The sequence below is a fragment of the Narcine bancroftii genome, chromosome 7 (genome assembly GCF_036971445.1).
Source record: "Narcine bancroftii isolate sNarBan1 chromosome 7, sNarBan1.hap1, whole genome shotgun sequence".
Taxonomy (NCBI): domain Eukaryota; kingdom Metazoa; phylum Chordata; class Chondrichthyes; order Torpediniformes; family Narcinidae; genus Narcine; species Narcine bancroftii.
Window position 1 is genome coordinate 34,321,310 of NC_091475.1, and position 12,348 is coordinate 34,333,657.

A 12,348-nucleotide genomic window follows, 5' to 3' on the forward strand; every position below is an offset into this window, starting at 1 on the left:
TGGTTGGTGTAGCAGTTAGTGTAACGCCTTTACTGTGCCAGTGATTGAGACTGGTTCAGGGTTCAAGTCTCATGCTGTCTGTAAGGAGTTGGTACATTCTCCCCATGTCTGCATGGGTTTTCTCTAGGGACTCTTGTCCTCCAAAACATACTGGGGATGTAGGTTAATGGGGTGTAAATTGGTGATTAATGGAGTGTAAATTGAGTCATTGTAGTATAGTGGTGCAGCAGGTGGTACTGCTGGCTCCAGGGAGAGAGTTCAATCCTTGCATTTGATTTTACGTGGTGCCATCTTCTACCTTTGACTTTGGGAGTTTCCTCTGGGAACTCCGGTTTCCTCTCAGAGCCCGAAGACTTGTGGGTTGGTAGGCTTAACAATCACTATAAATTGCCCCTAGTGTAGATGTGAATGATAGAATGTGAGGAGTGAAAAAAGGTGATTGATAGCACAGGATTAGTGGGCTAAAGGGCCTGCTTCTGTGCTGATTGAATTATCAAGTCAAGTTTATTGTCATCTGAAAAATTACAAAGGTGAATTTTCCACAAGATTGTACCTTCTGGGAAACATTATGGACGTGTGTTTTAAACTGTTCAAGTATCAAATTCATTTTGTGAAGGTTGCCTCGACAGTAGCCAGGAAATGTATAGCAGTCACATGGAAGTCCAACTCCCAACTAAACATTACACGGTGGAATATGGAAATGCAGAGTCACATTCCCCTGGAGAAAAACACATACAATTTAAGGAGGAAATATGACACATTCGTTAGAGTGTGGCAACCTTATCTGAAGTATATTAGTTTACAGATATGACTATCCCCCTTCGGAACAAGGGAACTGAAACAATCCTTCCTAGCAGAGAAACGACTAGGATCAAGGAAATTGGACATGGTGCAGACGACATGCTCCCTTAACCATTTTTTCTTTTAATTCCTTGCCTTTGGTTGCTTGGCTACTTTAGATGGTTTATTTTCTCTCTCCTAGGCTTTTTCCTAGGTTTCTATGGGGGTCGTTGGTGTTTTTCACATCTGTATAATTTATATGACTTTATTCTTCATTGTTTTGGGGCAAGGGAGGGGGGATAAAAATGGACTTTATGTTATACTGGTGTTGGAAGAGATTGTAACATGTGTTTGAATTTATGAGTCCGTGAAAATTCAAAATAAAATATTCTAAAAAAAAGTTTGTCTTCTGATTGTACAAATACAACTCGATGAAACAGCATTCTCTGGTCCTCAATGCAAAGCATGCAGACACAATCAGATATAACATACATACAGACAAACAATGCATATGTAGGACAAGTATTTAATCTATATAAATAAATAAATATTGTTTTGTATACTTGAGGGTCTCGGATGGTTAGTGGGAGCAGTTTCTTGGGTCGTTCAGCATCCTCACTGCCCAATGGAAAAAGCTGTTTCTCAGCCTGGGTGGTGCTGCCTCTTATACCCTGTATCTCTTCCTCGATGGGAGCAGTTGAAAGATATTATGTGCAGGGTGAAATAGCTCCTCAATGAATTTACGTGCCCTCTTCAGGCAATGATCACAGTAGATCACGTCATTGGCATGGAGGGGGACTCCATTGATCCTCTATATGACTCTTATGGCTCTGTGGATTGACCTTCAATTCTCTGCAGTAACAGTACCACACTGTGATGCAGCAGAAGGTTGACGTGATGGCGGCCAGTAGCCTTGCCTGCTTCAGTCTTCTCAGGAAGTGCAGTCGCTCTTGCGTATTCCTGACAAGTGAGGAGATGTGTGTTCATGACAAGTCACTAGTTAAGTGAACTACAAGGAGGCTGGTGTTTTCCATTCTATCCATTGCAGAGGTGTTGATGTGTAGTGGAAGGTGGTCATTCCTGGTCCACGATCATTTCTTTCATCTTGTCCACGTTGCGATTCAGTTTATTACTCTCACACTTTCTGTAATGTGTCTTGTTGTTGCCGTTGAGGCAACTACTGTTGTGTCTTTTGTGAACTTGATGACACAGTTGGAGCAGTATCTGGTGATGCAGTCTTGGGTCAGTAGCATGAACAGAAGCAGGTGCAATGGTCTTTCTGTTATGAAGTCCAGGATCCAGTTACAGAGAAGGGTATTGAGACCCAGCGACCAGCTTCTGGGTAATGATCGTATTAAATGCTGAGCTGAAGTCAATGAATAGCAGCCTGCCATGTGAGGCATCATTCTCTTTTTGGATCAGGATGGAGTGAAGCAATAGACTATAGCATCATCTGTGGATCGGTTTCTTCTATGGGTGAATTGAAATGGGTCCAGCATCTCCGGGGGTGTGCTTTGATGTATTCCGTCACCAGATGCTCAAAGCATTTCATAATGGTGAAGGTCAGTGGCACAAGGCCTGTTATTGTCACACTCATGGATACCTGGATGACGGTGGTTATCTTGAACCTTGCAGGAATGGTGGACTGCAGTGAGGTGTTGAAAATGTCCCTGAAGACCTTTGACAATTGGTCTTGTGCAGTTTTTCAGAACCTGACTAGGTATATTGTCTGGTCCTGCCACTCTGTGTGGATTCCCCTTGGATAGGGTACTCCTCACCTTGGTCATGGCTATGCAGGGGGCCCTTTCATCAGGAGGACATGTCACTTTTCTTTGGCATTATCCTGTTCTTTTTATCAAACCATGCATAGATGTTCAGTCTGTCTGGAAAGAGAGGCGTCATTGTCCTTAACTTGCAAGGCCGACTTGTGATCTGTTATAGTCTTGATCCCTTGCCACATGTGCCTCATGTCACCAGTGTCACATAGTTGTATGTGTACCCCTGCTTTGCCTTCCGTATTGAATGGGAGAGTTCAGCCCTAGCTTACACCCTGTCCTGAAGGCAGCATAGGAACATAGGAAGTAGGAACAGGAGTAGGCCAAAAATGGCCCATCGAGCCTGCTCCGCCATTCAATACAATCATGGCTGATCTAATTTATGACCTAACTCCACCTACCTGCCTTCTCCCCATATCCCCTAATTCCTCTATCATGTAAAAATTGATCTAACCGAATTTTAAATATGTTTAATGAGGCAACCTCAACCACTTCCCTGGTTAGAGAATTCCAAACATTCACTACTCTCTGGGAAAAACTATTTTTCCTCATCTCTGTCCTAAATCTACTCCCCCGAATCTTGAGACTGTGTCCTCTCATTTTAGTTTCCCCGGCCAGCTCAAAAAACCTTTCTACCTCTATCCTATCCATACCCTTTATAATCCTATATGTTTCTATAAGATCTCCTCTCATTCTTCTGAACTCGAGCAAATACAATCCTAGATGATTTAATCTTTCACCATAAGTCAACCCTTTCATCCCAGGGATCAACCTAGTAAACCTCCTCTGGACCAGTATATCCTTCCTCAAATATGGAGACCAGAACTGGACACAGTACTCCAGGTGCGGTCTCACCAGTACCTTATACAGTTGCAACATTACCTCCCTACTCCTGAATTCAATTCGTCTAGCGATGAAGGCCAACATTCCATTTGCCTTCTTAATAACCTGCTGCACCTGCAACCAACTTTTTGCGATTCATGCACAAACACTCCCAAGTCCCTCTGCACAACAGCATGCTGTAGTTTTTCACCCTTTAAATAATATTCAGCTCTTTTATTTTTCTTGCCAAAGTGGATAACCTCACACTTACTAACATTGTACTCCATCTGCCAGACCCTTGCCCACTCATCCAGCTTAACTATATCCCTCTGCAGACTCTCCACATCCTCATTACAGTTTGCTCTTCCACTCAATTTGGTGTCATCCGCAAACTTGGCTACACCACATTTTGTCCCCTCCTCCAAGTCATCAATGTAAATGATGAACAGTTGTGGGCCTAACTGCCAAGTTTACCCCCAAATTTGGAACAGGTAGTAATCCCGAGATCACCACCCTAGCGTTCCTGTCTTTCAGCTTTCGTCCCAGCTCACTGTAATCCCTTTTCATTACCTCCTCCCTTTTCTTGTCAATGTCATTTGTTCCCACATGTACCTAGACATCAGGCTGCTCTCCCTCTCCTCTCAGAATATTTTGGACCCGATTTGTGATATTTCGTACCCATGCACCAGGGAGGCACCACACCATGCGGGTATACTTATCTGGCTCACAGAACCTCCTGTCCATACCCCTGACAATGGAGTCCCCAATAACTACTGCATTTCTCCTTTTCCTTTTCTTTTGCACCACTCTGCCAGGCTCATTGCCATTGACCTGGTGCCCGTGGCCATCTTCTGTCCGGTCATCTCCCTCAACAAAATCCAACACAACATAACTGTTGCTGAATAGGATAGTCACTGGTGTGCTCTCCGTTTTTCTCGCTTTTTTCTTTCCCCCCCTGACAGTTTCCTACTTACCTGACACGGGTTCTGGAGTATTTATTGCCCTGAAAGTTGAGTCGATTAACTCCTCACTCTCCCTTACAAGCCGCAGGTCATCAATCTGCAACTCCATATCCCTAATTCGCTCCCTTAGTAACTGCATCTCGGTACACCTGGTGCAGATGTGGCCATTTGGGAGGGTGGAGGTCACCCATTGTTCCCACATCTGACACCCAGTACAGAGCACTACCCTATTGGCATGACTCTGAATACAAAGGCAAATAACTCAGCTTACCTTTTCTCCTTGCCTGCTTTCGCCGCTGAGCCGCTCCTCACTGGCTGCTCCCTCCCCTTTCACTCCTTTTATTGGCCCCTTGACCAATTAGCCCTGTCACTTTCAGCAAGCTCCTCCTCCTCTGATTCACAGCCCAACTCTCTCCAAGCTCCTCCTCCGACTCCCAGCCGAACCAAGCATCATCATCATTTCTCAGCCTTTTGGCTAAGATCAAGTGCAGTATCTGAAGGGCACATCATGAGCTCAGAGAAAGGCCCACACATCTTCATCCAACCATGGTTTTTGGTTCTCCCTTCTTCTTTTCTTTTCTTTGGCTTGGCTTCGCGGACGAAGATTTATGGAGGGGGTAATGTGACATCCTCAATGTACTTGCAGATGTAGCCAGTCATTGAGCTCTTGTACTCCTCTTTGTTTACATGATGGTTGTAGGTGGCTACCTCCCTGAAACAACTGCAGTCCATAGTCTCACCACTTTTGTAATGCCATTCTACATCTCTCCTCAGGTCTGAAAAGGAAACATCACTATCCTTTCTTCCTTGGTCAGATGTAGAATCCATGTTCCGTCCTGTAATCCCATATTTTCCTTTTATGGATGTATTTGGAAAGGTATATGGTTAGAATTAAGGATTGTGTGTACAAGGTATGATTGTGGTCTTGATCAATCTGGTTAATTATTCCTGTCAACCACTGGCTGGAGTGGCTGAGTGGAACAAAACCTCCAGAAGCAAAAGTTTACCATTGCATTTATACTTGGTTCAGTGGGACTGGATAGGTCCAGAATTGCTGGAAGTGTGCGATATCCCATTGAAGACGTTCTTCTGGTCCATGCAATCCCACAGATAAGTACAAATGCAATGGCAAATTGTTGTTTGTGGCTGTTTACCATCATTCAGCCAGACCATTCAATGTTTGACTGGATGGATACAACAGTCATACCACATGTACACACTTTTAAAACTTTAGATGTAGACATCCAGCATGATAACAGGCCCTTTAAGCCCACGAGTCCATGCCGCTGACATACATCGAATTAACTTACAACCCTGGAATGTTTTGACTGGTGGGAGGAAACCAGAGTGCCCGGAGAAAAGCCTTACACACATGGGAAGAACATACGAACTCCTTTCAGACAGTGCTGGATTCAAACCCAGGTCAGAGGCACTGAAACAGCATTACGCTAACCACAATGCTAACCTTAAACTCACACTTACCATCGTATACACTGTTTCTTCTTTTAAAAAAAACAATATAAACAGCCAATTACATCCATAAAATTGAACCATTTAACTATTTACAGATATGAAATTATACAACTATTAACTCAACCAAACAAATTAACTGCAAACTGTTCATTTATGAGCTCAACATCTCTGAATAATCCACTCCAGAGACTAATACAAGAACACAAGAAAATAGGAGCCTCTCAGCCCTCAAGCCTATCCCACAGCTCAGTATGATTATAGCTGATTTATGCTGGCCTCAACTCTTCTTCTGCACCAGTTCTCCAAAGTCCTCAATCTAACTTAATCTGCAACATTTTGTAATGTTAGAAACAACAAGTGTCATGTATACTCAGTCATCAAATTTTAACTAAGGAGATGCTGGCATCAGCTGTGATCTTCTGAGTATCATCTTCTTGGGGCTGCAGTCACAACTTTGGTCTGCTGGCATCTCTAGGGACTCCACTTTTGGGGACCTCTTACACCCACCTGACCAGTGATGTGTTTGGATCGAGTTAATGCACTCCAATATTAGAGGGTTCTTCTCACTGCCCAACTGCATTCTCTCACATGTGGTCCTTCAGACTGGTGACTATGCCCTTGATCACTGCACACACCCATAACTCATGACCACCATTGGTAACAGGACCCACCTACCTCCACTAGAAACCCACAGTTTCTCTCCACATAACTCAGGAGCTCTGCTCACAGATGTGACTGATGTCTTTTCCTCTGTTGCAGTGGACAGAGGCAAGTTATTTTGATACATATTCCCACCTATCACAGGCACACTTGACAACATCAACATACTTCTTATCATTGCTTCCTCACTCATTGTGCTGTACTTATCATCCTCTTTGTGCTTGTACTCCAATCTACCATCCTGTTACCACCCCCCACATTACTGGATTGCATCGGGTATGTGATACCTCAGCGAGACTGGTGCCACCCCTGGGAAAAACTCTCTCCACACCGACTGATGACCAATTTAATAGCAAATGCTACAGACGACTAATTTAATAGCAGCAAGTGGAGCAAGGGCTTAGCGAAGGGTTAAATATAATTGGTAGCCTTCTGCAGAACCCTGTGCTGTGCATGTTGAACATACCTGCAGAATGTGTCACACATAACAGCGGAAAAATCCAAGAAACTAGCACACTGGTGTATAGGGAAGCCATGTTCAGGTTGATGATGACAGGTCTCTATCAGACAACAAAAACAAACAGAAATCTGGAGGCCAAAGTACAGAGGAGAGGGTTTGTTTGAATGCACACTGACCTGAGAGCACATTTAACCCAAATTGGGACTTACAAAACAGATTAGCCCTGTGGGATTAATTTTCCTTGCCCACTCCACGTTCCTCCATTGGAGGAGCTTGTATACTCACTTGCCATTAAGATTGAGTTTTCTTTGGACACCCATCAGTCCTCTCTAAAGCTCTTCCCAGACCTTAAACTTTTGCTTTTCTCTCAAGTTCTCCTACAAGTTCTCTCTGATCTATCCTACCCCTGATCCTATTCCAATTAAATTGTTTTATTTCTTGATGCTCAAACATGACCCCTTCTTATGAGCAACTTCATCTCACTTCTTCAACTCCTGCCTCTCTACTGTCCCTTTTCCAGCTTGCATGCACTACTCCCTCCTATATAATATGTACCAACCTTTCCTTGGTCTTTGAGGTGACAGATCACATTATCCACCTCCCTAACCCCCACTATTGGCCAGCCCACCCCAGACCCACCCCTGCCTGTTCAATCCTCTTAGAACATCTCCTTCAAATGTTTTTTTATTTTACCATAGCTTCAATTTCTCTGGGTTCTCCAAGGTGCCGTCTCTCCCATCACGAGCAAGACCATGTGGTCACTTGGATTTGTGTTACTCAGGTAGCTCTATCCTGTCCAGGGGTAATACCTCCAGAGGATCAACACTCAACCCATCATTCACTAACCACCATACCTCAATCCACCATTACCCACTCTCCAAACTACCAACATCCCCCACCCACTGTCTCCCGAACAAGAGTGAAACAGGAAAGTCTGCACATCCAATGAATGTAATAAAAACACAACAATGGAGAAATTCAGCAGGTCACACAGCATACTTTATGTAGCAAAGATAAATATATATAACCAATGTTTTGGGCCTGAGACCTTCATCAAGATATGAGCAAAATATAGACAGGTGCCTGAATATAACTGTAAGGGGGCAGGGGGAGGAGCACAAGCCCACAAGCAACAGGTAATAGGTAGACAAGAGAGGCACCAGGGGAAAAAGGAGGAGGGGGATAGCTCTGTGAATGGAGAGGGAAGTGGGTAGAGAGCTGGAAGAAATGTCCATCTTCGCCCAACTCTAGCAATACTCTCCCTTTCTTGATCTCTCCATCTCAGGAGACAAACTTTCTACATTTTCTACAAACCTACCAACTCCCACAAATATCTTGACTACACTTCTTCACACCCAATCCCCTGTAAGGATTCTATTTCTTTCTCTCAATTCCTCCATCTCCATCGCATCTGCTCTCAAGATGAGGTCTTCCATTCCAGATCATTCAAGGTGTCCTCTTTCTTCTAAAAACATGGTTTCCCCTCTACCACCATTAATTTAGCCCTTACCTGCATCTCCTCCATTTCCCGCACAACTGCCTGGGCCCTCTCTGCCCCTAGATGCAACAAGAACAAGATTCTCCTCGTCTTTACCTACCATGCCACCATTCTCTGCATCCAACATATCTCCACAATTTCTGTCACGTACAACATGATCCCACCACCAGACACATCTTCCCCTTTCCTCCCCTCTCCCTTCCATCCGGACAGCTCCCTCCGTTACTCCCTCGTCTATCATCCCTTCCCATTAATCGCCCCCTTGGCACCTGTGACTGCAGGAATTGCCACACTCGCACCCACACCTCTTTCCTCACCAACTTCTGGGGCCACAAACAGACCTATGTGAAGTGACACTTCACTTGTGAATCTACGGGAGTCATCTACTGCATCTGGTGCTTTTGTTGTGGCCTTCTCTACATCAGAGTAACTGGATGCAGACTAGGAGATGCTTCACTGAGCACCTTTGCTTTGTCCATATCAATGACAAGGATCTCCCAGTGACCAACCATTTCAATTTTGCATCCCACTCCCTGTCTTGGGTAAACTTATACCTCTCATTTTGTTCATTTTAGATTGGTCACAGTGTTTGAGCTACCGAAAGAAAATAGATACACACACCGAGAGCAGTTCAGTTTATACAAATGTTTATTACTAATTCAAAAGCTGATTTCACACTACAATATGCAAGCCCTTCCCAACTATACTTATCAACGCTTGGACTGGTCCCAACTGCCGAAGCGAGGCAACGACTGCACACTTGTAGTAGGTTGTCAGGGCGCTGGTAGCAGCTTCTCCACCTCCCCCGACCGGGACGTTGCTCGGACTCTGGCTGTTCTTCCTTCTTGACAAGGGGTGTTCCCATCCCTCGGAGAGTCTAAACTTCAGCAGCAGGACCACAGGCTTATATACCCCAAAAACAATTAATCATGCGCCTACTCCTTCTAATATTTGTCAGTCAAAATCAAAACTGAACATTATATTCTACAATTTAGAAGATTAATTATTATGGAACCAGGATGTTATGATTTCCTGGTTTATCTCGTAGATACAAAGACTTATTTAAACTTCTCGAGCAAGACAGGTTGTGACCAATTCGTCAATTTCAGAGTGTTGTATTTGACAACTGCTTTCCCTGGGCCTCACAGTGGAATTCCATTTCAAAGTGCATCTTCAGATAAGTCCCCATGGCTGAGTTTAATTACATCTGCTAGTCCTGAAAGTAAGGTGACCTGCGTGTGGACCCAGTGTAGTCAGTTCCACATAAGCAAAAAGCATCTGGGTACATGGTTTTAATCCTCCATTACACTCCCACACCAACATATCTCCCCACGGTCTCCTGCACTGCCAAACCAGGACCACTGTACACTGGAGAAGCAATACCTAATATTCCATCTGGTCACTCTCTAATCAGAGAGCATCAACACCGACCTCCAGTTTCAGCTAGACCACTCTGCATTCTCCCCTAATCTTCTGACTCCTTTCCTCCAGCTCCCTGCCCACTTCCCTCTCCATTTACAGATCTATCCTCACCCCCCTGTTTTATCTTGTGCCCTCCCTCCCTTATCCACCTGCCTGCTCCTCATCCTATCAACCTCACCTCCCCTCCCTGAACATTTTATTCAGGGGCCAGCCTACATTTTGCTCACCTTGATGAAGGGCTCAGGTCTGAAACGTTGGGTACGTATCTTAATCTTTGCTAAATAAGTAGACTGCGTTACCTGCTGAGTTTCTCCAACATTGTGATTTTAGTACAGGAACAAATATATATTGCTATACCTGCACAAGGTCCTGTAGAGTCCCCAACTGTAGTTTTGTGTGGTGTTTGGATCTCCTCAAGCAGGGGAATCTTGATGTCCTAGTGCATGACTCACAAAACTTGACTTCTCCAACCCTTTTTGTTTTGTTATTTAAGTCAATATCTAAAGTTCTTTGTCCTCTGCCATTTTTGATGAACACTTGCACTCTGTCCTCAACATCCATTCTGACTTCAAGTCATTTCAACTACATTGGTAAGGCTCACCATAAACATGAAAAACATCATCATGTTATGTCTGGGCAGCTCATATAGCTTGAATATAGAACTTTACAATTTCGGGTAACCTTCACCTCCTGCAATCACCTATCTGTTCCATCTCTAGTCCTTGCCCAACTTTTTTGTCCCCCACTTCCAGCCCCTCACCCATTTTCATCTTTTTACTCCTCCTGGTTCCATCTACCTTCCACCTGCACATTTAACCCACCAGATCCCTACTTCTTTCTGGATCCTTTGGTCCTTTATCTCTCCCCAAGGTTTCTAATATCGTCCTTTCCTATGATATTCCAACTCTGATGCTTAGTAAAAGGCTTTATCTATAAACTGGGGGAAGGGGGGGGTTAATTATCTATAATACTATAGTTCATCTTTTGAGTGGCTCCTTAGAAGGGGAGAAACCTGAAAATGCAATGACAGTTAAATGTTTTCTAGAATGTGACTGAAAATAAAGTAAAATCCTTTAAGGTTTATATATTCATGCAAGTGTAAGTACAGTAGAGTATTTTTGTCTTTTAAACTGTTTATTCTTAACACAAATGTATTATTTAGTCATTGTGAGAGTAAGTTGCAAGCAACCAAAAAATATACTTAACCAGCATCTACCAATCCCCATCGGTGCTTGACATCAGGGGTTTTACTGTATATGTGAGTTTCCAGTTTGTCTATTCTGCCAATAGGTTGCTCACAAGTGGGATTATTTGATGTTAAACAATTGTCATGGTTTGCTGTCATGCTGAAACATGTGTTATGATTATTTTTGCAATGTATTTCAATTGTATAGAAAATCACCCTTATAAACTGTACACTATAAATATGAGAGCTATTACAATACTATTATTATGCTTCCTTTATTATACACATGCTTCCATACATAAAATACAGTTAGACACAACTTGGACAAGATCTAAATGATGGACTTTATTGGTAAAAGGGAGAAGATTATGCTGTGCCAAAATTGCCATGGAATTGACTGCATTGCAAGATCCAAAGATAACATTTATCACTTCTGACTATGCCAATATTGGGCCTGGCAAAATCCAAAAAGGCTGAGTGAAAACTCTGACCGCAGCCCCAGCTGAGACTGCCAATGCTCATCAAAGACACTCAGCTGCTGGTGAGAATGACACTGAATGCCCATTTTCCCTGGGTGAGGGAGAGCAGCAGATCACTCCTGCAAATGACATCCAAGTAGTCTGTTGAATCTGGAATGGATTTCTCAAGCTCATGCCAGTCCAAAAGAGGAAAAAAAACAACATTGCATACAATGTACTCAAACACCAGGGTTTAGAACATTGTAAAGAGACCTTTATCTGCAACACAATACACAAACGCTACCTGGATGAAGAGCTCAGGCCCAAAGCGTTTATTATATCTCTTTGCTTCCTATAGACGATGCATGACTTGCTGTGTTTCTTCATCACTTTAGGATATTGCACTACATTGACAACATCTTCAGACTTTCCTGTTTAACTTAATCTGTAACATATTCCTGCTGAGAATTCCTAACACATCAGTTGACAATTGCAGCCATTTTCCCATCTCTAGAGCTTTGGGCTTGTGCGACTATTGAATGTAGGTTATAGTGAGTTTTTGGGGGTGGGATGCAAACACAGGGCTTCAACAGACAGACGGAGAAATAAAATAACAGAGAACAAATCAATAACAAGGAAGCTATGAAATAGTCATGTAAACATTCTTCACCTTAATGGCAAAGTTGAAAGTTTTTAGGTCAGATTCTCTCACAGTGAAGGGATTCCACTGTTTTGCACTAAGTCCTGGGAACAGATGCCTGTGTTGGACATACATATTTAGAAGCATCTGAAAATCAGTTAAATACCTTGTAAAGTGCAACTCAATACTAATGTCAATTTCCCAAAATTATG

The 12,348-nt window shown here is 43.3% G+C and overlaps 2 protein-coding genes across 10 annotated transcripts in view; one reads left to right on the top strand and one right to left on the bottom strand.

Annotated features, from left to right (window-relative positions):
- LOC138738723 (coagulation factor VII-like) overlaps positions 1–7,051 on the bottom strand; it is a 28,531-nt gene extending 21,480 nt beyond the window's left edge. For all 3 annotated transcript variants that reach the window (XM_069889500.1, XM_069889499.1, XM_069889497.1), the window contains exon 1: positions 6,939–7,051. In XM_069889500.1, coding sequence (XP_069745601.1) covers positions 6,939–7,008 — 70 coding nt within the window. In that variant the 5' untranslated portion in view covers positions 7,009–7,051. The remainder of the gene's footprint in view (positions 1–6,938) is intronic.
- grtp1a (growth hormone regulated TBC protein 1a) overlaps positions 1–12,348 on the top strand; it is a 393,930-nt gene that overhangs the window by 145,836 nt on the left and 235,746 nt on the right. The gene's annotated exons all lie outside the window — the stretch shown is intronic.